At 40.3% G+C, this 22,554-nt stretch overlaps 2 protein-coding genes across 3 annotated transcripts in view; one reads left to right on the top strand and one right to left on the bottom strand.

Moving 5' to 3' along the window:
- Positions 1-83: 83 nt before the first annotated feature.
- On the top strand, positions 84-946 carry NDUFB2 (NADH:ubiquinone oxidoreductase subunit B2). Of its 2 annotated transcripts, XM_035568569.2 has the most exons (4): positions 84-244; positions 336-480; positions 590-681; positions 858-946. In XM_035568569.2, the coding sequence occupies exons 1-3, from the start codon at positions 156-158 to the stop codon at positions 662-664; spliced, it is 309 nt and encodes a 102-aa protein (XP_035424462.1). In that variant the 5' UTR covers positions 84-155; the 3' UTR covers positions 665-681; positions 858-946. The 2 variants fall into 2 exon arrangements, with proteins under 2 accessions (XP_035424462.1, XP_035424461.1); XM_035568568.2 differs by having other exon boundaries at positions 590-946.
- A 1,843-nt stretch (positions 947-2,789) lies between these two features.
- BRAF (B-Raf proto-oncogene, serine/threonine kinase) overlaps positions 2,790-22,554 on the bottom strand; it is an 83,947-nt gene continuing 64,182 nt past the window's right edge. Inside the window, exons 14-19 of the mRNA XM_035568555.2 lie at positions 21,252-21,298; positions 20,542-20,660; positions 19,653-19,784; positions 16,776-16,910; positions 15,750-15,903; positions 2,790-9,535 (exon numbers count right to left, since the gene is read on the bottom strand). Coding sequence (XP_035424448.1) covers positions 9,513-9,535; positions 15,750-15,903; positions 16,776-16,910; positions 19,653-19,784; positions 20,542-20,660; positions 21,252-21,298 — 610 coding nt within the window. The 3' untranslated portion in view covers positions 2,790-9,512. The remainder of the gene's footprint in view (positions 9,536-15,749; positions 15,904-16,775; positions 16,911-19,652; positions 19,785-20,541; positions 20,661-21,251; positions 21,299-22,554) is intronic.

A 22,554-nucleotide genomic window follows, 5' to 3' on the forward strand; every position in this document is an offset into this window, starting at 1 on the left:
CGGAGGTGGCTTCGCTCCTTTCTCTGCGCCCTCCGTGCGCCAAGTCAGCCCCGAGGAGCAGGAGCCTCCCCCCCCCCGGCGGCGCGTTGGTGCCGGCCGCCGCCGAGGCGCCTTGCGGTGACCTTGCGGGCGCGGGGCTGCGCTGCGCCGCCGCCATGTTGGCGTCGCTGGGGCGCTGCGCGGGGCGGCTGCTGCGGGCCGGCGGCACCGGCACCGGGATCGGCACCGGGATCGGGCGGCGGCAGTGAGTGGGCAGCGGGGCCGCGGTGGGCCGGGCCGGGCCGGGCCGGGCCGGGAGGGTCGGTCCGGGTCCGTCAGCGAGGCGCTCGTTGCAGTGCGGGCGGCGGGGCGCACATCGAGCCGCGGTACCGGCAGTTCCCGGAGCTGACGCGGGCGCAGGCGGTGCGGAGCGAGCTCCTCAGCGGCTTCATGTGGTTCTGGATCCTGTGGCACCTGTGGCACAGCTCCGACATGGTGCTGGTGGGTGAGCCGCGGCCGCGCTGCGACGGAGGGAGGGAGGGAGGGAGGGAGGGGGGCGGTGGGGCCGGGCCCGGCCGTGTCGTGACAGCGCCTCACGACATGGCTGCAGGGCCACTTCCCCTACCCCGACCCCGCGGCGTGGACGGACGAGGAGCTCGGCATCCCCCCGGACGACGCGGAGTAGGCGCCGGCAGCACCGCGGTACGGCCCCCGCCCTCCCGTACCCCTTGCTCGCCCCCGTACGGTGACGTTTCTCGTCGTGGCGCCGGGAAGCGAACAGCTGAAGGCAGCAGGGGCTCCAGTGAGGGGGTCTCCCCCTGCCTCTGCTGTGGGAAGACGGGAAAAAGGCTGTCAGGAGCCTCTCCTCTTACTCGCAGGTCTGCGGAACTACGAAGCGGTCCCTGGAATGAAGTCTTTGGCTCTTCTGTCCCGATTTCAATAAAAGAAACTCTTAAGTTAAACCGTACTTTGTCTGTGAGTGCTGTGGAACTTCTGGAGAACTTCCCTACAGCTCTAGAGGTGGGGTACTGGGACCTGAGTGAGCCTATGTGGTCTTCGCTTAATAAATAACACGCTCCCCTGGGGACTGAGGTGATGTATGTCCGCAGCTGGAGAGTGAGGTAGAATGCACAGTAGGCACAAATCCTGTCACTAAATGTCTGCCAGCCACTAAAAGGTGTGTGTGGGTAAAAATCCTCTGTTAGAACAGCAGAGGAACTAATTTAAATGACCTTTTATTGAAATTTCATCAACAAAACCTGCCTTGAGGCTCTTCCCAACTTGGAGTAACAGTTTCTATAGGAGCAGAGGCAGCTACCTTAAAGGGAGGCCAACTTGTGCCAAGCTTTCCTTGGGGTGAGAGGGAATCTCCCCTCAGAGTTCAGAATAAGTGTTGTGAAGTGAAACCCTCTCTGAAGGTAAAAGCGTTGAGCACATCTTTCAAAGAAGAAACGGTCCAGTGTAAGAAAGGCAAAGGGAGGCGAGTTATTCTCTGGGCACAGAGTTCTAAACTAACTGTTAGTTTGTCTAAAAGTTAATTCTGAAGTTAATTTTTCACTCGCATTGAGTGACCCTGGCTGCACCTCTGGAACTTCATTGAGAGGACAAGTTGTGAATTACATGACAAACAATCTCCTTCAGACTTCTCCATGCAGTCAATCTTTATTATAGCAGTATTCTCATATTCACATCAAGTACATAGAACTTTTTGCCTTTTATATAATACAGAGTTCTTTAAATAACTTTACACAGAAATAGTTTTCTTCAATCTGAATTCAGCTATCAAATTTTATTATGTTTTAAGTCTCCATGCTCTCTAACCAAACTGGACAATATTTCCCATTGTACAAATTTACATGAGAAAAACTCCAAAATACAAATGAAGGGACAACAAAAGTAAAGGGGGGAAGGAAGAAACAAGAAAAGTAAGTTGTATTGGCAATTACAGGGGAAACATGAGAGGGAAAGAAGGGGGAGTTGCCATGACCTATACGTAACAGAAAACTGAAAATAAACATTTTGTTATGAATTAAAAAATAAATACAAGTTTCAAAACAATTACTCCATTGTAAGATTTTAAAAAGCAGCTATGGAAATCTACTAACACAATTTTTTTTTTTTTTAAGTAATCAGACTGGACCTTCTACTTTGCAGTCGTAAGCCCCTTGCAAACCTCTGGTGGTCAAAAAGAATACAGCTGAAAGGAATGTTGTGTTAGCACAGAGTTTAAATTGTTGGGACATATACATCATTGCACTAAGAAACAAACAAAAAAAAGAAATCAGTTCTGTATATAAATTTCCCTTTCCTCTCCTTACTACTTTGCCTCTCATAAACGAGCCTCTGTATTATGAGGTAATGCCATTGTCTTGACTATATATAAAAATAATCAAGTTTAAAGGATATAGATCTGTTTATCTATAAACTTTAAACGAGCCAGTCCTTTCTTACGCCCCCATGGGGTCCGACGACCGAGTGCTACACCTTCCATCGCTCGTCAGTGAAACGTATGCGTTAAGCCTCCCGTGGAAACCCCCCCAAGACTGGTGCACCTTTCCTAACCTAGGAAAAGCTGCGTGCGCTCAAGTAAGAAAGAGAGAGTGCAATTTCTGCACGGCTGATTACAAACAGGTACACCTGCTCCTTCAAAACAAGGCAGAGTCACAGAAGGCAACAGTGGCCAGTCTGCATGTGTGTTTTGACAGGGAGGAAAAAAAAGGGACCCAGCGGGGCAGCTGATGACTGATTACTTTTTGCAATTGCTTAAGAGAAAACGTGTCATCCGCCCAGCCCCGGGAGACCCTCAGGAGATCGGACACGGGGTGGGGAGTTGCGGCTGGGGGCTGAAGAGCTCGCAGTGGGGATGGCATGGAGCCGATGGGCTGGCTCCCGCAGCCCGTGTCCGACAGAGCCTGCTCCAGCAGCACAGGTCAGCGCCGGCTCCCAGGGGAGTTTCGAGAGCAGCGAGAAGCAGGGGCAGGACTTTTCCCCAGTCCCAACAGGTGAGGGCGGAAGAAAAGCCGCGGTGTGATTTGGGTCGCCAACACATGCAAGTCGGCCACTGGCAGGTTTCTGTCAGTTGAGGAGTGCGGAGAGTGGGGAGGAAGGGGAGGCAGGTAGGACACAAGGCTCATGAAGGAATGATGTGCATTTTTTTCTTTCCTTTTTTTCCCCCCCCCACAAAGGTTCACAGCTTTGAATAAAAAAGCACATTTATTGCACTTATGTTTTATTTTAGACAGAGTTAATTTAAATTATGCCCTCACAATCTCTCACCGTCCCAAAATAACCCGACACCCAAGTTTGGTCCATTTCGCCCCCCAGACCCAACATTTGTGCCCTGGTGGTGGGCTTCATTTCTTCTCCTAAAATGTTCCATGAAACTCCCAAACACACACACAGATTTTCTTTTCAACTAGGGTGATTACACAAATGCAACACAGAATGACATTTAGCAAACCAAAAATGAACCATTTTTCAAACCCAAACAAAAAAGAACACATAATCCTTTGCTTTTCTGTTTTACTCAAAAGTCAATGTCACACAGGGCTTGTTCTCAAGTACAGCTGCTGCCAATGCGGTACGCGGGACAAAATGTCTGGGCAGGTCACGGCTCCTCTTAGGGAGACGGGATGAGCTGAACACACTGCTGCTGCGATGCTCTAAAGCAAACGCCTAGGTAGTTTAGCAGTTCCAAAACGCTCCCATCAGCTCCCTTCTCTTGGCAAAAATAGGGAAATGACTTTTGTGATTTTGTATTCGAAAAAAGACAAACCCCCAACTCTTTATGTATACTTTTAGTGCAGAATTTGCGGTCGGTAAAAGGATTCCAGATAGTTCCTGCAATGTTAGTAAAACTTTTTTTTTTTTTTTTTTTAAATTATACTTTGATTTCTAAAAGGGTCAAAACCAAGTTAAAATCAGCCTAATATTTGCATGAACTGTCCATTTAGACATAACTCTGTGATTTACAATTATGTCCAAATTCTCGCACCAAAAAAGAAAAGGGAAAGACCTGCGAAAGAAAAAGCACTAACGCCGAAAGCCATTCTTTCATCCTTCTGGACAAATAGGTTAAAACTGACACTAGTGTGTAGGTACTGCCAGAAGCCTCTGTAACCAGACTGAACCTTGAGCAACTCAAACTGGAACACACTGGCTGTCCCTGCCCTGACATGATACCTATCGTCTCCCAGGGTTAACGTGCAGTAACAGTGTGCATTGCTGGGGAACTGCAAGAGGCCTGAAGAAGAGCTAAGGAAGCCTGCTGATATTCCATAAAACAAAATTAATTGCACTTTCCGGGCCAGGGAATTCATTGTATAATCTGATATATGTGGACTTTGATTACAGGAGTACTAGCCATCAATTTCTCCCAATCTAGTTCTCATTTTTCATCTACCGTCTCGTTCCAAGATGTCACGACAGTGTAACTCAAAGCTTTACATTACCTTTTTTTGACACCATCTTGGTGTCTTTGGAGGGGGAGGAGGGTTTATTTATTTAGATTAAGTGAACCTCATTCAATTTTCAGTAGAGCAGATTTCAAGTAGCAGGTTTACTGTAACTGAATCAGTATCCTTCAATTCCTAGCTCTGAAATGATTGTAGGTGTTTTGGGGAATGCTCTCTGCTCTCCTTGCTCCTTTACAGAAGTTTACCAACTCCAAAATGCCTACCTATATTAACAGCTATATACAAAACTACTGCATCAGAAGTAAACCAAAGCCACTGCTCTAGTTAGAAAGCACCTGGTTTACATTCTGTTGTACTTTGTAGGTTGTGAAGGCACATGATCATTTGGCAAACTGCAAGACTCTTTTGGGGAGATTCCTATGTAAACCATTTCACAGAGGGTCTCGGTAGCTCTCTTCTCTGAAGAAAAGATACATGCGAGTTTTCACTTGAATTCATTCTTGGTATCCTCTATATTCTGAAATTTTTAAACAGTTTCCTCCCTCCACAATTTTGTCATTATTTACTGCTGACTTAGTAGCTTCTACATTAGCATCCTCGAAACTTAAATTCTCTGCTCTTTTGATGATTTTCACTTGGTAAGAAGTAATGAAGCAATGACGAAAGATACTTAAAAATGCATGCCAAAACAGACACGAAGTGCAAATACATATTAACAAGGCTGCAGTAAACAGTTTGTTTCATAAACTTCTATGTAAAATGAGTAACAGAAAAACAGAACACCCAGCACCTTCGAAGCGATGCCATTAACAGTCCGTTCATGCAACTGGTTTTTAACTGAGCTTGACTGTACCTAGAAGCTTTGCCTGTCATATCGTGCTACTGGTGAAAGGTTTTTTCAACAGACAGAAGACATTGCCTACAGTACTATGAATAATTTGTGCTACACATGCTGTACTCACAGTTAAGAAGGGAATTCAATTTATAGTCTGTAAAGGTGTGAAATGTCTACATGCTTCTTCCCTAAATTTAGCCCCTTCAGTTATTAAATCCTCAACTTAACTTACACGTGATTGTAAGGTTTCTGAGGACCTGGCTTCCCCGGATATTCTGCAAAATTCTGGATGCGTTCACATCACCAGGCAAACACAGAAGCAAACCTATTTATACGTGACCTTCAGTGTCTTTTCCCCCCTGTTGGGGCATTTGTGGAAGGACATGGTATTTATCAACAGCCAGCATTTCACTCGTTTTAGATCATGACGGCCAAATTCTGCCTCTGACGAGTACGTACTAGTCCAGTTGATGCTGAGAGGCCACAGTAAGATGGCAGTACATGGCCTCAATCATTCTGCATCATCATCAGCTGCTAAAGCATTCCAGTACAAGAAAAGATGATTTTAGGTAAGCATAAAAGGCAGAAGTGGATTCATTTAATGACTTGCATGAGTTCAGGGAAAACAACAACAACAAAAAAACCCCACTGAGCTAATTGTATCTGGGGCCATATAGGATTTAATTCATGCAGAAATTACTTTCAAAATAAGCAGGCCTCTGTGCCCACACCATTTGGTTTAAGCTCCACTACAACGTTCCAGTTCCAGCAAATATGCCATAGGAAACAATCACATACTGAACAGGGAAGATGTAATGGGTAACAGCTCTCTTCCAACTGTATGGAAAAGGAAAGGCAGAGGGGAAGATACGCATGTGGTTAGTAAGGGCGTCATGAAGAGCTGGGACTGGATACAGGTTGTTTTGAAAACAGTTATTAGACACTAGACAAGCGACATGACTGCCTAGATGTTTGTCCCAACACACACACACACACACAAAACATGTACTAGCATTTCCATCCTATGGCATGTGCGTGTGGTTCGGACATCACAGAGAAGCTTAAGAAGTTTGGTGCAATGAACATGAATGTATTTGTTATTTCATTTTACTTCCTTCATTGCAATGCTATAACAGGGTATTCAATTCTTGTCTACTCATCTCCCCATTCCCTAAACATCAACAGGGCACCTTTAAGACTAATTCTGATGGCATGCAAGACATCCAGAAACATTCTTGAAGGAAAAGATATATAAAAAAAATAATCCCAGTTATTTACAAACCAAATTTCTTCCAAAGTTTTCCATGAGTATTACGTGGGACCTCTTAAAGACAAACATGTTACTACAGCTATCCAAAGGGAAAAGAACAAACATGGAAACCAGTAGAAATGCATCCTGAAAGGATTTCTCTAAACAGCAGCCAAACAACTTGCACATTCCTCAGGGAAAAAAAAAAAGACACAAAACAGAAAAATGAAACAAAACAAACAAACCCCAATTAAAAAAAAAAAGAAAGAAAACACAACACAAAGATCATGTGTTACTTATAAAGTGCTTTGCATGGACAAGGATAGCAATTTTCCTTGTGCTTTTCCTATGGGCTCAAGAAGCATATCGTAGACTAATGGGTAATGAATCTTCACAAAAATAAGTTCGTTTTAAGCAAAGGAATTCCTAACAGTTATATTTTAGCAGACAGTTTTCTGCTAGCATGACCTTGTGGAAGGAAACTAGGGCTTTTATCAAGCTCTGTGAAACCAACGACTCTTGAACCACCTGTACGTACTCGCTCCGGTAACAGTTTCTTTCAAGAGCATATTAATTTCCAGTATGCCCTACATTTACAAATTAGGCCACAGCCCATCCAAGGGCTGAAACGACGCGTGGGGTGGAAGGAGAATGAGCAGCGAGGGGGCCCTCTTGGAGCTGATCTCTGTGAATATCTCACTGGCCCGCCGACCGCACCGGCCCCGCCGCCTGCCACCTGGGTCACGTCCGCGCCTCCGACCACCGCTCGCTTCAGCAGCTTCTCCACACTGGGAAGTGGCTATTGCTACTAGTGAAATTCCTGCCAGTCTCAGTGAGGAGAAAAAGCCTTACAGCATCTGAAGACCCACAGCAGACGAGAAAAAATTGTGCTTTTTTTTTTTTTTAAATGCATCCTGTACACAAAGTCAATTCTATTCATGTACCAACATGAATCACTTCACTCTTGTAGTGACTATTAAGTCATTCACTATTGCTGTCTTGCTAATGTTTGTGGAATTAATATGAATACACAGTATTTCAGTTATAATTCCCACTTCAGATTAGTCCGGTCCCTATAAGCCCAGTAAATATTTACTGACGACCATCACAGACTACCAGCAACACCGCACAACTCCGGGGTTTGAACACCGCGTCCCGCTACTGACGTGTGTTTCTCCCTTAGCCAGAGAGCAGCCTTCTGCAGACAGAAACACGGACGGTCCCCTCGCCCAATACACACGTTTAGTAGGGACACCGCATGTACACACACTTAACTCCTTCATTTATTTGTCACGGTTTTGTCTAACATCTCCCTCCCCCCCAGACCTCCCAGCCAGAGGTGGGTCAGCTCTCCTGCCTCACGTGGAGTGGTACAGGGCAGATACGGATCAAATTCTGAAAACTTCTGTCTGAGCTTGAATTTCTTTCTAATGTGGTCTGACTTGCCTCTGTACAAATAATTTACATTTAATACCACATACCAGAGAACTCTGCAAACAGATCACATCACAAGATATTCTACTAGAGGTAAACAATGTGCAGAACTTGATGAGCTTTTTTTTTTCCTTTTTTTTTTTTTTCCCCTGACTGGGTAACTTGTCAAAAAGCTACCAACCATTTGAAAACCAGGACTGGAGGACAGGAAAACAAAGCACTCTGAAGTAGATACCGCCACCTTCATCCCAGTTTGCAAAGTGTACAAAAGGGAAAGACAAACGGAAGAGAAGGAGATCACAGGGAAGAAAGCGATGAGAGAAGTAGTCAGCGTGGATCCAGCAAGTACCGTTTTGTTGTGATCTAACAACTTGCCATTAGGACAAGATGCTCCACATTTACACACACACGTATCAGAGGACATTTAGTTAACAGGATAAAAATCATTAAAAAAAAAAAAGCTGTTGAAAAGTACCAAAACAATTTTCGGAATGTCTAATTCTAGGGGGTTTTATATTTGTATTCAATTCAACCTGAGAACTTTTTTTCCCATTTATGACAACGTTACATATTGGTAAGGTACCTGGCATTAACCTGCACCCTCATTTAAAATAAAACTTTTAAAGTAGGTACATACACCGTTCACAGTCTGTATCAGGAATTCTACAGACTTCAGATGCTGCAGTAGCATCTTTCATAAATACACTGTATCATATGATACCAAAAAAAAAAAAAAAGAAAAAAAAAAAGGACAATCTCGCTACATTTTTTTTTAAAACTTGTTTGTTGCTGGACCAACAAAAGAAGGATCTACTTAACCCTTCTAAAAGATGTTGTATATGCACACACCAAGAAAATACTGGAAAAGGAAAAGGTTAAGGTTGGTGGTTGTCATTTGTTTTTTGAGGAAGTGATAAAGTAAATCTGACAAAAAGTGCAGCAGCATCCCCTTTTCCTTCAGATTAACATCTTCACCTTTAGAGTAACATCTTCTCCAGCTTCCACCACCCCACGCTTTTTAATTTTACTGGAATAAAACCCCCCAATTTAGACAGAATGAAGTGTTTGACATTGTAACACAGTGAAAAGAGGATACTGCGTTGTCCACAAACCAGTGAGTACACCAGGAAGAGAGATCAGAACGGAGGATGATTCTTTTAATTAGCACTCATCAGATATTCAGCCTCTGATGATACGTTGTTAGAGGGAGAAAGCCGACCGGCAGACCATCCAAAGCAAGTCTCCTAAGTTGCAGCAGCAGTTCCATCCCCTCATGCCTGAGCACCAAAGTCAAACCACGAGCGCCCTCTCCTCTCTCCTGGGAATGATGCCAACGGCACAGGCAGCCACTGCGGGTCTCCGAATGCACATGGTGTTTTGTGTTGAAGGAGAAACACTGGCAGCAGAGTATTCTGGTTCCTAAAAAGGTACTTTTTCCCATTGTGTTGGACTGGCAGTTCCATTCTGCTCCACTTTTAAGCTTATGGATATCTTTTCTAAATTACTTTAGGCTTGGCGGAGCAGAATAGAGTTTTGATGTTAAGAAACTGTAGGAACACAAGACTTAAATAACAGAGTGGGTGCTGCCATGGTGCTGTGGCTACTTGAACGCTGCAAATTCTCCTGTAGAGGGAGGACAAGAGCTTGGTTTAAAAAGGTGATTTCAGTTACAAGGTGGTCAGAGATTTTCTCCAGACTAGCTGAACATTAGTTGGATATCAAAGATGTTAAAAAATGCAAACTGTTAAAATTAAAGCATAAAAGAAACACAGCAAAAGAACATTGAATACAGACCCAGCATATTTTACTGAAAAAGAATTTCTTGAAAGCAAGTTATACCCATTCTTCCCAGGACAGAGGTCTGCAGGTTCAAGCAAAGTCTAATCATCATGCATTTAAAATAAAATCTGTCAGGTAAATTTCACTTTAAACTCCCTATTTATTGCATGTATATCCTCCCCAAAAACAGTAATTGCAATAAGTGTGTCAGACTGCAAACTAATTTCTATCCTGGTATAAAACTGGTTTAATAGCAAATTTGACACACCTGTTAACCTTTAAATACTATATACAGTAAAGTGCCTGAGTATTAAACTAGTACTAAAGAATGCCATAATCTGGTTTAGAGACAAACATAGAAACCTACTGTGAGAAAACAAAGACTGATGAGATTGTCTGCTTAAGCCCAGACCAGAAATTAGGCCTCAGTAACAGGGAGCACAAGAAAAAAAGCAACCTTATGTTCCCTGAAGAATTATTGAACAAACAGAAATTCTACACAGTGCTTTCACGTGCAACCATCTCAGGAAACTCTACACAGTTTATTTAGTCTCAGCACACCATGGGACAGTCTGATAACAGTTCAGAGATGAAGAAACCATGGCACCTTGGAGTAAAATTGATGCCCGAGGTCTTAAGTTTGCCAGCACCTTGAATAGAAGCTGAAACTAAGATATTCATCCTCATCCTCTTAATCCTATGCTTTAGCTAAAAAAAAATCCCTGCCACCCACAGAAATTGTATTCTTTAGGATTTTGATGGAGGGGTGTGCAAATATGCTTAACCCAAAGGACTCTGGAGTGGAAGAAAAAGAAATGTACATATAACTTCCCACTGTTGGGTTCCACATTTATTTTGGGTTCGTTTATGCCATTTTGTGACAGGACTTCTCAGAGCTTTCCTAGTAATGAAGGAATGAAATACACAGAAGAGACCCTCTGCCCCAACAGTAGGGTGTGAATGCTGTCACATCTGAACAACTATTCCCTAACTTAGTGTCCTTCCATCTTTTCAGGAGCAAGTGTTTTGTTGGTTTCCACTTTTCTTAAGATTTTTATTCTGAATATTGGAAACAAACTGGAAATATCCCTAAGAACAGAATTTTAGACTGATATCATTAATTCAATTGAATGTCTTGCTTTATAAAGAAGGGAACCAAGAAAATGACCAGCAGCCTGCATGGGGGAGGCGGAAGAAAGGGCATCCATGGGCCTGGAAGGAACAGCTGATATAGCTGATTTAAGTAACAGAAAGAAAGCAGGGAAAGAGAAGAGGACCCTATACCTCACGGGAGATGAGAAGGGAGGGCACCCAAGGGCTAAAGTAAGAGTGGTAGGTATGGGGGTCTGTGAAACAGCTCGAGCTCTATGTGTCCTGATAGTCTATGGTGGTAGCTATAACAACATTAAAACCAAACAAAATAAAACGAACACCTTCATGATGAGACTAATTGCCTTTTTTACTAGTTCTACTAATAGATAAAGCCCTTGCTGTAAAATACCCTATTTGATAATTTTTCTTGCTTCTCTCTAACACATTTCACCAATCTCCCAACTCTCTTCATAATATCTTCTAGTAGCACCTCAATTTGTGTACTTTTCTCCCCCTCCTTTTTTTTCCTTTTAAGAGAAGGACAAGAAAAATGATCAAGTATTGCCTGTGAAGCTAATTTTTAAGAATGACATTCATGCTTAGCTACACTTTCAAAACATGCTATACTTATTTTTTTCCGTCTGCTTTCCTAAATTGCTGATTAAAGATCAATTTATAAACAAGAGATTGCTCTCTCATTACTCATCTTGTCCTTCTGCCCATTTCTGCTAATAATTCAGCTTCTAGTAGTCGTACGGGGATTTCAGATGATAAAAGACAAACCATTAATTAGGAAAGGGCAATGGAAAAACAGGAGCAGAAGTCAGGAAGTATTTCAGATAGGATAGTAGCTTTAAACATTGATTTTCAGACTTTTCCTCCATTTAAATAAAACCTTAGCAAAGATGTTTATTTATCTTTTTTTTATTTTTTTGGTGACAAGCTAATGGTAGATCTCCCCTTTCGAAACTGAGGTGCTAATCTGCTCTCAAATCAATAAGTGACCAAATAGGTAACATGTTCGTCTAATAGTGGGATTATGTTGATTGAACATGTATAACATGTGGTTACCAGTGCAAGCTTCCCCTAGATGAAGAATGTAGATGGCATTATCTATCTACATTGCAGGAATTCTCTGTCATGTTAGGTGAAAATAGAACTTTCTGAGGAGTAGCTAAAATGCTTTATGTCACCCTTTCTACTCTGACGATCTAAAATATCTGTAGCTGGTTCTTTTATCTTCCCAAATAAATCTCGCCTGTAGAAGGGGGAGAGAGCACAGGCAACCCCTTCCTGAGACTCAGGATGCGTGCAGGTAAATGAAATAACCTGGACTATGAATTCACTCTCCTGTTCAAAGGACAGGAACGTCTGGCTTGAGAGCAATGAATGGGTGAAGTGAAGACAGCTTTGGGAATGTGTCCTGATATGCTCTGTCCTGCAGGAACAGGATCCCCCTTGTAGAACACTCGGAGTTTTTGCCAGTGCAAGGGTAAGAAGCTGGGCCATGGCTGCTCCAAATGAGGTCAGTTTACTCTGAAGCTATGAAACCACATAATTTGTGATTTGGGATGTGATAAAAACAACCTTTTTACATTTTTATTTGTTGCGAGACAGACATCTGATGTGTGCTTTTTACCAAGAAGAGCTTTGGATAGTTGCTTTGACTGGTAACAGAGAAAGGCCTTTCTTTCTAAAGGGTGCATAGCATTTGAAAAGCTGCATTACCTACAGAGCCCTTTTGAGTTAGTTGCTAGTGGTCTTTTCATACTTGTCACGTTTTATATGCACTATTTTAAATGCACCTCCAAAATATCTGTACGAAAAAGATGACGATGTTATTTCTTATTGTGTCCAAAGAATATATTATAAGGGCATTTTCTAAGCAAACCAACTGCCCCTTATTTCTGGAAGGATTTAGCATGTAGTTGCCAATCTGTATGCTCTCAAATTTAAAAGTAAGCTGGATTTCTGAGGTCACTAAGGTATGTACCTGGCATCCTAACTATTCTATTTATCCCAGGGTAGATGCCACTTTTCTTAGAAGAATCGGAAAGAGAAGAATGGTTCCCTTCCAGGCCCATGCCAGCCTTGTCTAATGAAGATGAGAATAACTGGCTTATCAAAGGGAAAGTATTTCTACACCAAATACACCTGCTTGCCTGGATTACATTCACAGACAGAAAAAAAAATGTGAGAAAGAGGCAGTTTTCTGTCAGATCTTGCACTGATCTTCTAATATGGATACCATCCGCTGGCTAAATAAAATATTTGGAACAGGGCCTGACGTTGATAATTAATATCCTCAGAAGAATATGCAGCAGCATTTAAGAGGATCTGGTCCTTCTAGAAGGTACCAAGAGAGATTTTGTTTCTATACTCAGATGTAGAGAGGTAAAGAAAAAAGGAATCACACAGTATAAATTACCTACCCAAGAAAGCCTGGGTTGTTACAGACCCGTTTTCAGGACCTATAGATATCTGTTTCTAAATAATATAACTGAGTCGCATCTGTGAAAACACTGACCAAAATCCACGGGTATATTTAGGCCTTTTTATCCTATATATGTTTCAGAATTCCATTGAAGATGCAATTATAAGCTACAGAAGTTAAACCCCTAAATGCCTTTTATGCCAGATCAAGGCAATGATCAACAAAAAACTGTTCTTTTTGGCTTCATAAAATGCTTAGTAAGAAGCTAAGATCATGTTATGGTCGTGGATCCCAAATCATGTCTGATGTGTAGGAACAGTAAATGACACAGGAAGAATTCTAGTGCACTGACCATACAGCAGGCAATGGGGCCAAACACATCCAAGGATAGCAGCATTTTTTCCCCCATAAATTATAGTTCCTATAGCAATGAAGGACAATCTTAACAACCACAACCAAGACTACTACAGCGAACAACTTGCTTGAACTGATCTGGCAGACCCAAAAAAGAGTAAGACTATGTAAGGCAGTGATGGAGGCTCTGCACTCTCCATTACCCTCAGTGTGGTGAAGCCTTTTCTGTGTGGGATGATGCAATTCTAGACTCTGCAGAATGCCCAGCAGCCCTCCTCTTGCTATTTACTGACATAGGCATTGCAGCCTGCACTGAATACCATATCCCAAAGGTTAAGAAGCATTCCTCCTGACTTTCTAAAATAAAAAAAAAAATGAGTAAGAAGAAAAAAACATTTTAATCCTGTTTTCATTTTAAGATAGGCCTGCCAAAATGAGGCAAAACTACCAGAAAGATGGGAAACAGATTTTCTGAAAAAATAACTTTCATCAATAACTATTTCCATAACAGCTAGGTTTCAACAGCTGAGTTTTCTTGACTAACATAAAGAGAAAAGTTAGTTCAAAAACTGTTCCAACAGTAGAAGCCAAAAAGACCATTAGAATCTGGCCAGCAAATGTAGAAATTGCTTACATCTCTTCAAATCCTCTAACTTTCCTGTTTTAAAAGGCTCAGTTGCCAGCAAGACAGCAGAAAGGAAAACCTTTGTGGAATTTCTTCATCTGTTTCAAAAACATATTGCTAACAATATGCACACCTCTCTATAAGTACCTTTCTGGCCCTTTAAGTCCTAACAAGAGTAGAAATAGCTTGTTGCCAATGCAGAAATATCTGTGAAAATTAACAGCTTACAGCCTAAAACAAACAAAACTATATAATTAATTTCAAAATATGCAAGAACACAGTTGTTAATAATATTACTGTTTGTTTTCATATCTGACATCAAAGACTGATGTAACCTGAACCAGTACTCTGATTCACCTGTTCCACAGGAATGGTCCAGAGAAAAATAAAATCTTTCAAGTGAGCTGACAGGATCGTGATAAGGTTTCTCACTTTCTCGGTGAGATATCTAGTCTGATTCTATTCTAGTCAAACTAGCAGCTTCATATGGAAGTGAAAAAAACAATCCCTCACTGAGCAGAAGTGTGTTCTGTAGTATTATTAACAATATTAAAGTAATTAAAGTATTTTACCTTAACAAAATTCATGGTATAATACTGATTTCCATGCAAACAACTGCTTTTTCAAATCCTCTTTTCCTATTATGGATGTTAGCAGCTTTTTTCTCTTATTTAGTTATGTTCCAAGCTTTTTTTTTATTTATTTATTATAAAGTTCTTGCTAACTGAAGGCTACAGAAACCAATACCAGTCAGCAAAAGCAGAGAGAGAGAATTTCTTTTGTTGCATTGTAATAGAACATTTTGAGATGGTCTAAACTATAGCAGATCTGAGCATTTAGGCAAAAATGAAAACTAACAGAAACGAAACAAAACAAAAGGAACAAACAAAAATAAGCCACCACTCCTCTGCAGGAAGAGATGTTCTCTAAACAGCACTATTTTAAAACCTTAACTTTTAAAAAAAGTGTCAGACATCACTAAGGTCTTTCTTTGGATTACGTGTTGCTTCTGCTTACTTCTGCTGACCACAAGCAGTTCTGACTGCACTCAGCCTTGCAGCTAAGTTTGTGTTGCCAATTGTTTCCCACATATGAGTAGCATTACTAACTGAAGGATCTAAAGCCTTATCCTCATAAATAATGACCTCAACTGGAAGAAAAAAAAACACAAAACAAAACTTTGTTTGAGTTGATTAAAAATAAATACACTCCTGAGTAACTAATTCCAATCAATAAACTAGGCAAAAATGACGCCCAATGACCTTTACAGGAGTTTTACTCACTTTGAAGAGACTTTTCCCATTTCTCTTAAGTGACCTTATAAATCTTCTTGTGCCAGCTGTTCCCAAGGCACTCCTTACCAACACAGACTTCTACCCAGGACATTCAATGCCCAGAGTTAGGAAGTGAGTCTTCATTCCCCCGATAAACCTTAAAAAAGTAGCTGGTAGGAACTGAGAACGTACAAATGTGTTGCACACATCGGAACACACCAGCACACAGACACACAGGCACATGCTTTCACATGTCTTTTCAGTGTACTGGAAACCCACCGTATCCCCCTGCTTGGATGGGTGTTTTTGGAGAAGCACAAGCATACAGACTAAAATCCTCTGTTTGGAAGCCAGCCCGGTTTAATGACGGCTCAGATGCACTGCGGTGAATTTTTGGCAATGACCGGGCCAGAAGCTCAATGGAGGCAAGAATCTAAAACAAGCAGAAAATAAGTGATCAGATCTGTTGTTCTCAAGTTTTAATAATCTCTTAAAACCAAAGGCAGAACATTAATTAACTACAAAAAAAGATATTTATACACACATTGAAATAGAAACTTAGAAAAACAATTACTGCACCGCACTCTTGTGCTTACATCTTCACAAGCCAAGAAGGACATTTTGTGAAGAAACCGTCTCATTTTCCCCTTTAAAAGGGCATGCTGATTTCCCTGTGTAAGCATAAGGCAAACAGTTGCTTTTTATTTGCTTCCTTGTTTATGCACTGTTACCTATACCTATTACTGCTGTAAACAAACACAGTTTCTCTGGAAGCTGTCTCCCTAATACCATCTACCAAAAAGCCAGCAGGGGGAGCTCAATTTATTTTTGAAAATGCTTTGGTACTTTGAAAACAAACTAAGGTTTCCCCCTTCAAGCTTTTAGAATCCAAACCTCCCCCTGCAGGCATGATAAATAAAGTTTTGTCTCCAAACTATCGGTCTCCCCTCATAAAGCCTGGGGGAGAGGAAGGAGCAGAGCATAAAGATTTCTGAGAACGTACACAACAAGCTCTAATTCTTGTGTTTAATTGCAATCATTAATTTCACTATTGCTACGGAAACTTTCTCCAACAAATAAATGATTTTCCAAATACACAAGTCATTTGAATATCTGCTTTTTGAATTGAAAATTAACATTTCTAATTAAACAATAACCAGGTCTAATCCAGGACTCTTATGAAGTCCTGCTGTAGGACTAATCAAAAAAAAAATCTTAAACTAGCCAGTGAGTTCATAAGTGATCTTTATTTTTCATTTTTAAATTGTGAAGTCTACTGAGAACTAAAGAAAAAACACTCCTCACCTGTGGAAAAAGGGGTCTCTCATCTCTTTTCTTTTTTAAGCATTCTGCCATTAATCTCTTCATAGCTTTTGGACAGTTGCTCCGTACTTTGCTGAGGTCTGGCGATAGATATCCTCGTCCCACCATAAAAATTATCTTTATTTTAGGAAAAAAAGATGAAGAGGAAGAAGATGAGTTCATAAAATAAACAGTAAAAACAACAACAACAAAAAAGATGGACGTTTTGCTAAACTATTTAAGCTCCAGCAGCAAATTTTCTGCTCCCAAAGAACAGTATCTGGAAGTGAAATCGCCAAGTTTGTTAAGAGTAATGTTTGTTAGCTTGTTCAGTAAAGACAAGAAATTAGACTTTTCTTCCTCCTTCTCTTCTAAGAGAGATTTAGGAGAAACACAATGCTAGTAAATGGTTATCATTTATAGCAATGACCATCTAAAGAACAGTTCTTTGGCGTCAAAAACTGTTACAAAAACAAGAATAAGCAACTGTGGCAGGAATACAGTTCCTACAAATAAATATTCTGTTTCATAATACAAAAGTCAACAGAAAGTTCACACTGAAAGGCATTTTAGGAAACACGCGGACTTCAGATATTAAAAGAAACCTTACCTTTTGTGAATAAATTCTTTCATTTGCTTTTCTACCATTAAAACTTATTATTGACATGTGACCATCCTTCCACCTCCACACCCCCCTACCCCCAAGAAAACCACATATAAAAATGAAACTGCCTTTCCTCTGTAGAAACTGAGTATTACATGCCCATTTTGATATTCACCTAGAGACAGACAGGCTTTGAATTTTTACAGTAATTTGTTTTGCATGGAAGGTTGAGATTTCACCTAAGGATAAAACTTAAGTATAAAACAAAGTAAATTAATAGAAAGCAGGAAAACAGAGTATGAATCTGGTTCATGTGCTCCTGGATATATTAAAAAAAAAAAACCAAAAACATCAAACAGCATCACATCAAGCCAAGGTCAAATGTAATGCAGTTTGAGTACTGCAGTTATGCTGCCACTAAAAAGTCCTTTCAAACTAGCTAATCAAAGATCCATTCATGCTGCAGCAGATAATCACTATCTTTTCTGAACAGTCAGACAGACCCAGCAGATGTATCATCTTTATATTTAATGCAGTATAACTATTTCAATATCTTGACACTGGCTAAAAACTAAAACCACAACCTGCCAGAAAATCAAAAACAAAAAACCAAAACACACAACTCAAGCAAACTATCTATGCTATTTGCACTAACACTATCACAGTCCTTTTTCAACTTTCAACTTACATCTGTGTTTGCATTAAGCGGGAGAGCAGATCTCCCAAATGGATTCTTTAGAAATTCCCAAGTGCCAGAGCAGCGTTTCACAGTACAGACTTGTCTACACCATCCCTAACCTCTGCTGCAAAGAGAATTATCACCTTCTAGCAGTTATTCTTTCCTAAATAATTACACTACTTAACTTGAAATCATTCAAAATTCATCATTATTTTTGTTTCTGATACACTGTTTGTATATAATATAGGGATTAATATTTTGATTAGAAGTTAGAAAAAGATTATCACCATAAGAAGAGTCCTAGTCTGTCTATAAAAATCTGTTAAAGTCAGAAAAACTCTTAGAGGTGTAACAAGAATGATGCTTTGCTCACTAAAAATGTCAGTTGTGACATATTATCTGATGTCGAAGCATCAATACTGAGCGGGAAATATTTTCATCTTTTTCAAACAACAGAGGATGAAAAAAAAATCAAGAAATCAGATCACATTTTGTATGTTGGGTTAACTTGCAATTTGAAATTTGTTTCAGCACTCAAATGTGAGCACCCATTTCACAGGGTTTCTGATTCAAAACTTAAAAGGTGAAAACAACAATGTCTGAATGCTGCTTTTAGAAGGCTAAAACCATCTGGTCAGGAATCTAGACACTTCCCTTTGTTTAAAGGACAGAAAAAATACAAAAAGAGGAGTCACTCCAAATCTGATGAATTGGAATGAAGCGTTCCGACAAATATGGAAGCAGCCTTATAAAATGGCATTCACAGATGAACGTTGCTATGGTTGCAATTCTCAAGTACTGACAGTGAAAAAAAACAAGGGATGCGGACACAGATACAACATAAATATATCACCAGCCAGATAAGGAATAGTTTACACCAAAGGTCTTGATGCATAGATCCTATTTCCAGCTTTGACAGAGAAATGATAAATCAGACAAGCTTTCCCGAACATGCCTATTCTGTGGAGACATATTATGGGCGTGGGGTATCATTAGACTTATAGAATATTTGTTCACAATTAAGTAATCTTACAGGATTCACACGCTCTGGAAAGTCATATGCTCCATCAAGCGAAATTTGAGAAATGCTGATATCCTGAAATTCCATTAGATGGTGCATGCATTTCTCAAGACAGCAATGAATATGAAACATTCACTGAGATGATTGCCATTCCATTTTGTCAGTCCTGTTCCTGAGCTATTATTCAAGGCAGTTCAGGAGGTGGAAAAAAAAAGAGGAGTAACTGAACATACAGAGAATCATTTCTCCTTTGCAGAACTATTCTAAACTAGATTACTGTTAAGTAACCTGCTCTCTCCTTAATAAGTATCCTGGCAACGAGCTCAGAATCGGAAAATCTATACTTCAAGTAAAAAAAGGAACAAAAGAAGAAGAAAAAAAAAACCTCAAGAGAAGTAAGTAAATTGGTGCTATGTGGCTGAGGCAGATCTAAATGTAGAAACGTCATCTCAGAACATCAGACACACAAATGGAATGCACAGAACAACAGAATAGGCACTTCACAGGACTATATCACTCTTCTTCAGGCCACAGCTGACTGAAGTCAACCCCTTCTCAAGCCCATGCTCTTTTTACCTGGTCCCTGTTGTTGATGTTTGAGTATGGTAGCTGTCCAGTCATCAATTCATAAAGAACAATCCCAAACGCATACACATCCGACTGAAAACTGTATGGGTTTTTGTCTTGCATCCTTATAACTTCTGGTGCCTGTACCACAAAAGGAAACAATTAGGAAGGAACAAAAGGAAATATTTCACCATGTCAGGCTGCACCTTGCATACCAGAAACAAAATATGGACTTGTCCAGAGTATAACAGGTGCAAGGCCCACTCTTGGCTTCAGGTGTTACTGAGTTCTAATATAGAGGGGATAATGACACAAATCTCAAAATCCGTGTCAATAACCAATCTCTCATTGGTTCTATTTAGCTTGGTGATCCCTTTAGTGATTTATGACAGAACAAAATGACCCTGTCCAGGCTAAGAAAATATTTTGAAGGTAGAATTACAGCAACACTGAAAATAATGTCAACTAACAGAACCTTCAGTTTCTTCAAGTAGAAAAGAAGAAAGATAAGTTGCAACAGAGGTCATAACCTTACTTCTTAGGAAGATTTAAGTAGTTTGCATGACATCTTCAGAGTAACCATGTGTGAATCAGGTGTGAAACTCAACCCTGAATTGATCACATCCTTTTTCCTTAGGCAAATTTTTTTCCTGTCAGTTTAACCCTCAGGTTACAGGGGAAGAAGACACTGAAGTTTTTTTTTTTTTTTTTTTTTTGTGACTATTGGAAAATGTGCTTAAAGAAAAACTAAAATTCACTTAGAACTTCTAATTACTGCTTGGTCTTTCCAGCTTCAGACAGCTTGCATGTGTCCATGTGCTGGAAGGATAGTCTGAGAAAGCTTGGTCAAATGTCCTTAAATCAGTTAAAACAGACACACCACTTCTCCTTTACTTACCATCCATAGAATAGATCCAGACAACTGTTCAAATTGATGAGATCCACTCCATCGTGATTTCACTGTAGCTAGACCAAAGTCACCTATTTTTACTGTGAGGTCTTCATGAAGAAAAATATCTAAGTGGGAAATGTTAAGGGAAAACAAACAGTACTGGTTCTGTCCTCCAAGAACAATAAACAGCTAAAAACTTGCAACTTTAAGACATAACAGTTTTAACCGTTCACTACCATTAAAGAAAGTTATACAATACAGATTCTAAGCAGCCAGCATGATGAATTATGGTACTTTAGGGTTACATATTTAATGACTAGGCCAGCGTTGAACAGCCTACAGCCCAGGTGACTTCCTTGAAATGCCAAGTACTCAACCACTAGAAGCTGAATATACTCCATGAGTGAAATGGAAAAATCTTTCATTACAAGTAGAAACCCAACGATGTGAAATTCTTTGTTAAACTGCAACAAAACGTGCTATGTTATTGGAATCACAGCAATAGACATAATAAGTATTCATTACTTTTCTACTGATTATATAATGCCTTTTCAACCAAATTTCAACTCAACAAATAATCACACATGAAGAGGTTTTCACTTCAATAAGGTCATTTCTGGCAGGAAAAATAAAACAAAACAAAACAAAAAAAAGAAAAAAAAAAGAAAAAAAAGAATGCTGTCGTATTCCAGAATCACATCTCTAGGAAAGGATACTATTACTCTTGAGGTCTCTGTGGATGATTGACTTGGCATGCAAATAACTGAAAAGGAACATCATAGATTAGATGGGTTAGATGTTATTCCACTAATGAACAGCTCAAAGTTCATTGTATTACCGAAACACAAACTCTGTAGATATTCAAACTGCACACGTCTGTTAAAGCACTAAAACATCAGTAATCCGTTAAAGATCTTGCAACAGTCACAGGAGAAAACAAAAACAAAATAAAGCTTAGATTTCCACCTCCAACCTATTGTTACTGAAGAATAAAACAGCAATTACACGTCATCTTCTGCTTTTCAGTTGCCTAAGTCAATATTCAGAATCAGAACTAAAGAATGTCAGTAGTTTTTGACATGCCATTCACTGCTGAAGACTCTGCCTCCCAGCCTCGATGGTGACTATCATGACACTTTGTGGGGTAAGTCACAGATTTAGGCCAGGTGTTTCCAAATTGTGGGACTTAAAAGTGCTTCCCAGTCTCTATGTGTATCCCATGACACAAGCTGACTGTTTTTTAGTGTGGGACTGGAAAAGAGATCCCCAAATTGCAGACTGGATAAATACACTACAGGGAGGCCAGAGGAGAGTACTTGCCCCACAGCATAGATATAGCCTAAATTAGGCAACAAAGCTCTTTGGTTAATCTATTGGGCAACATGGCTCTTTGTTTAATCACTTAGAGTGGCACAAACCCTTCAGAAAAGCCCCATTTTATGTTCCTGCTTTGAATCATGCTCAAAGAACAGTTTCTGTATCTCCACTACCTACAGAGGGAGCCTGGGGATATCAGCAGGCTAATAGAAGGTTGAGGCTGGTTGTTGCAAACACCTCCCCACCTCTTGACTGAAAATATAATCGAATGCTTAGTGGAAAAAGTGCACGATTAACTGCAATCATCATAGCAGTTTTCCAGCTGAAGGGTGATTTCTCTGATCTTACATCGGTGTTCTGATTTTGACATACAATATTGGGCTAGTTTTCTAATTCACTCCATTGCTGTCTATGGGAGTAAGGATTACTTAACACGTAATCCTTAGAACAAAATAGTTATGTTTTCTTCAAATGCTGAAATCTATTACTTTGTTTAGAGAGCTACAACACTTATGAGAAATGTGGAAGAAATTGCATTCTTTTCACTAACAGGGCCGTCTGCATTCTGGGTTACCTTACAGGATTCTGTCCTTTCATTTGCAGAATGTTTCTTTTAAAACTCTTACCCTAAGACTATCTGCACTGTGAAGACCATAAAGCCTTGAACAGAAATCTTTTCTCACAAGATTAAAGATAATTACA

This window comes from Cygnus atratus, chromosome 1 (assembly GCF_013377495.2).
Source record: "Cygnus atratus isolate AKBS03 ecotype Queensland, Australia chromosome 1, CAtr_DNAZoo_HiC_assembly, whole genome shotgun sequence".
Taxonomy (NCBI): Eukaryota; Metazoa; Chordata; class Aves; order Anseriformes; family Anatidae; genus Cygnus; species Cygnus atratus.

Coding starts and splice junctions, on each gene's coding strand:
- NDUFB2 (XM_035568568.2), top strand. CDS start 156: ATGTTGGCGTCGCTGGGGCGCTGCGCGGGGCGGCTGCTGCGGGCCGGC. Junction 245..335: donor ACCGGGATCGGGCGGCGGCA/GTGAGTGGGCAG, acceptor CGCTCGTTGCAG/TGCGGGCGGCGGGGCGCACA. Junction 481..589: donor ACAGCTCCGACATGGTGCTG/GTGGGTGAGCCG, acceptor ACATGGCTGCAG/GGCCACTTCCCCTACCCCGA.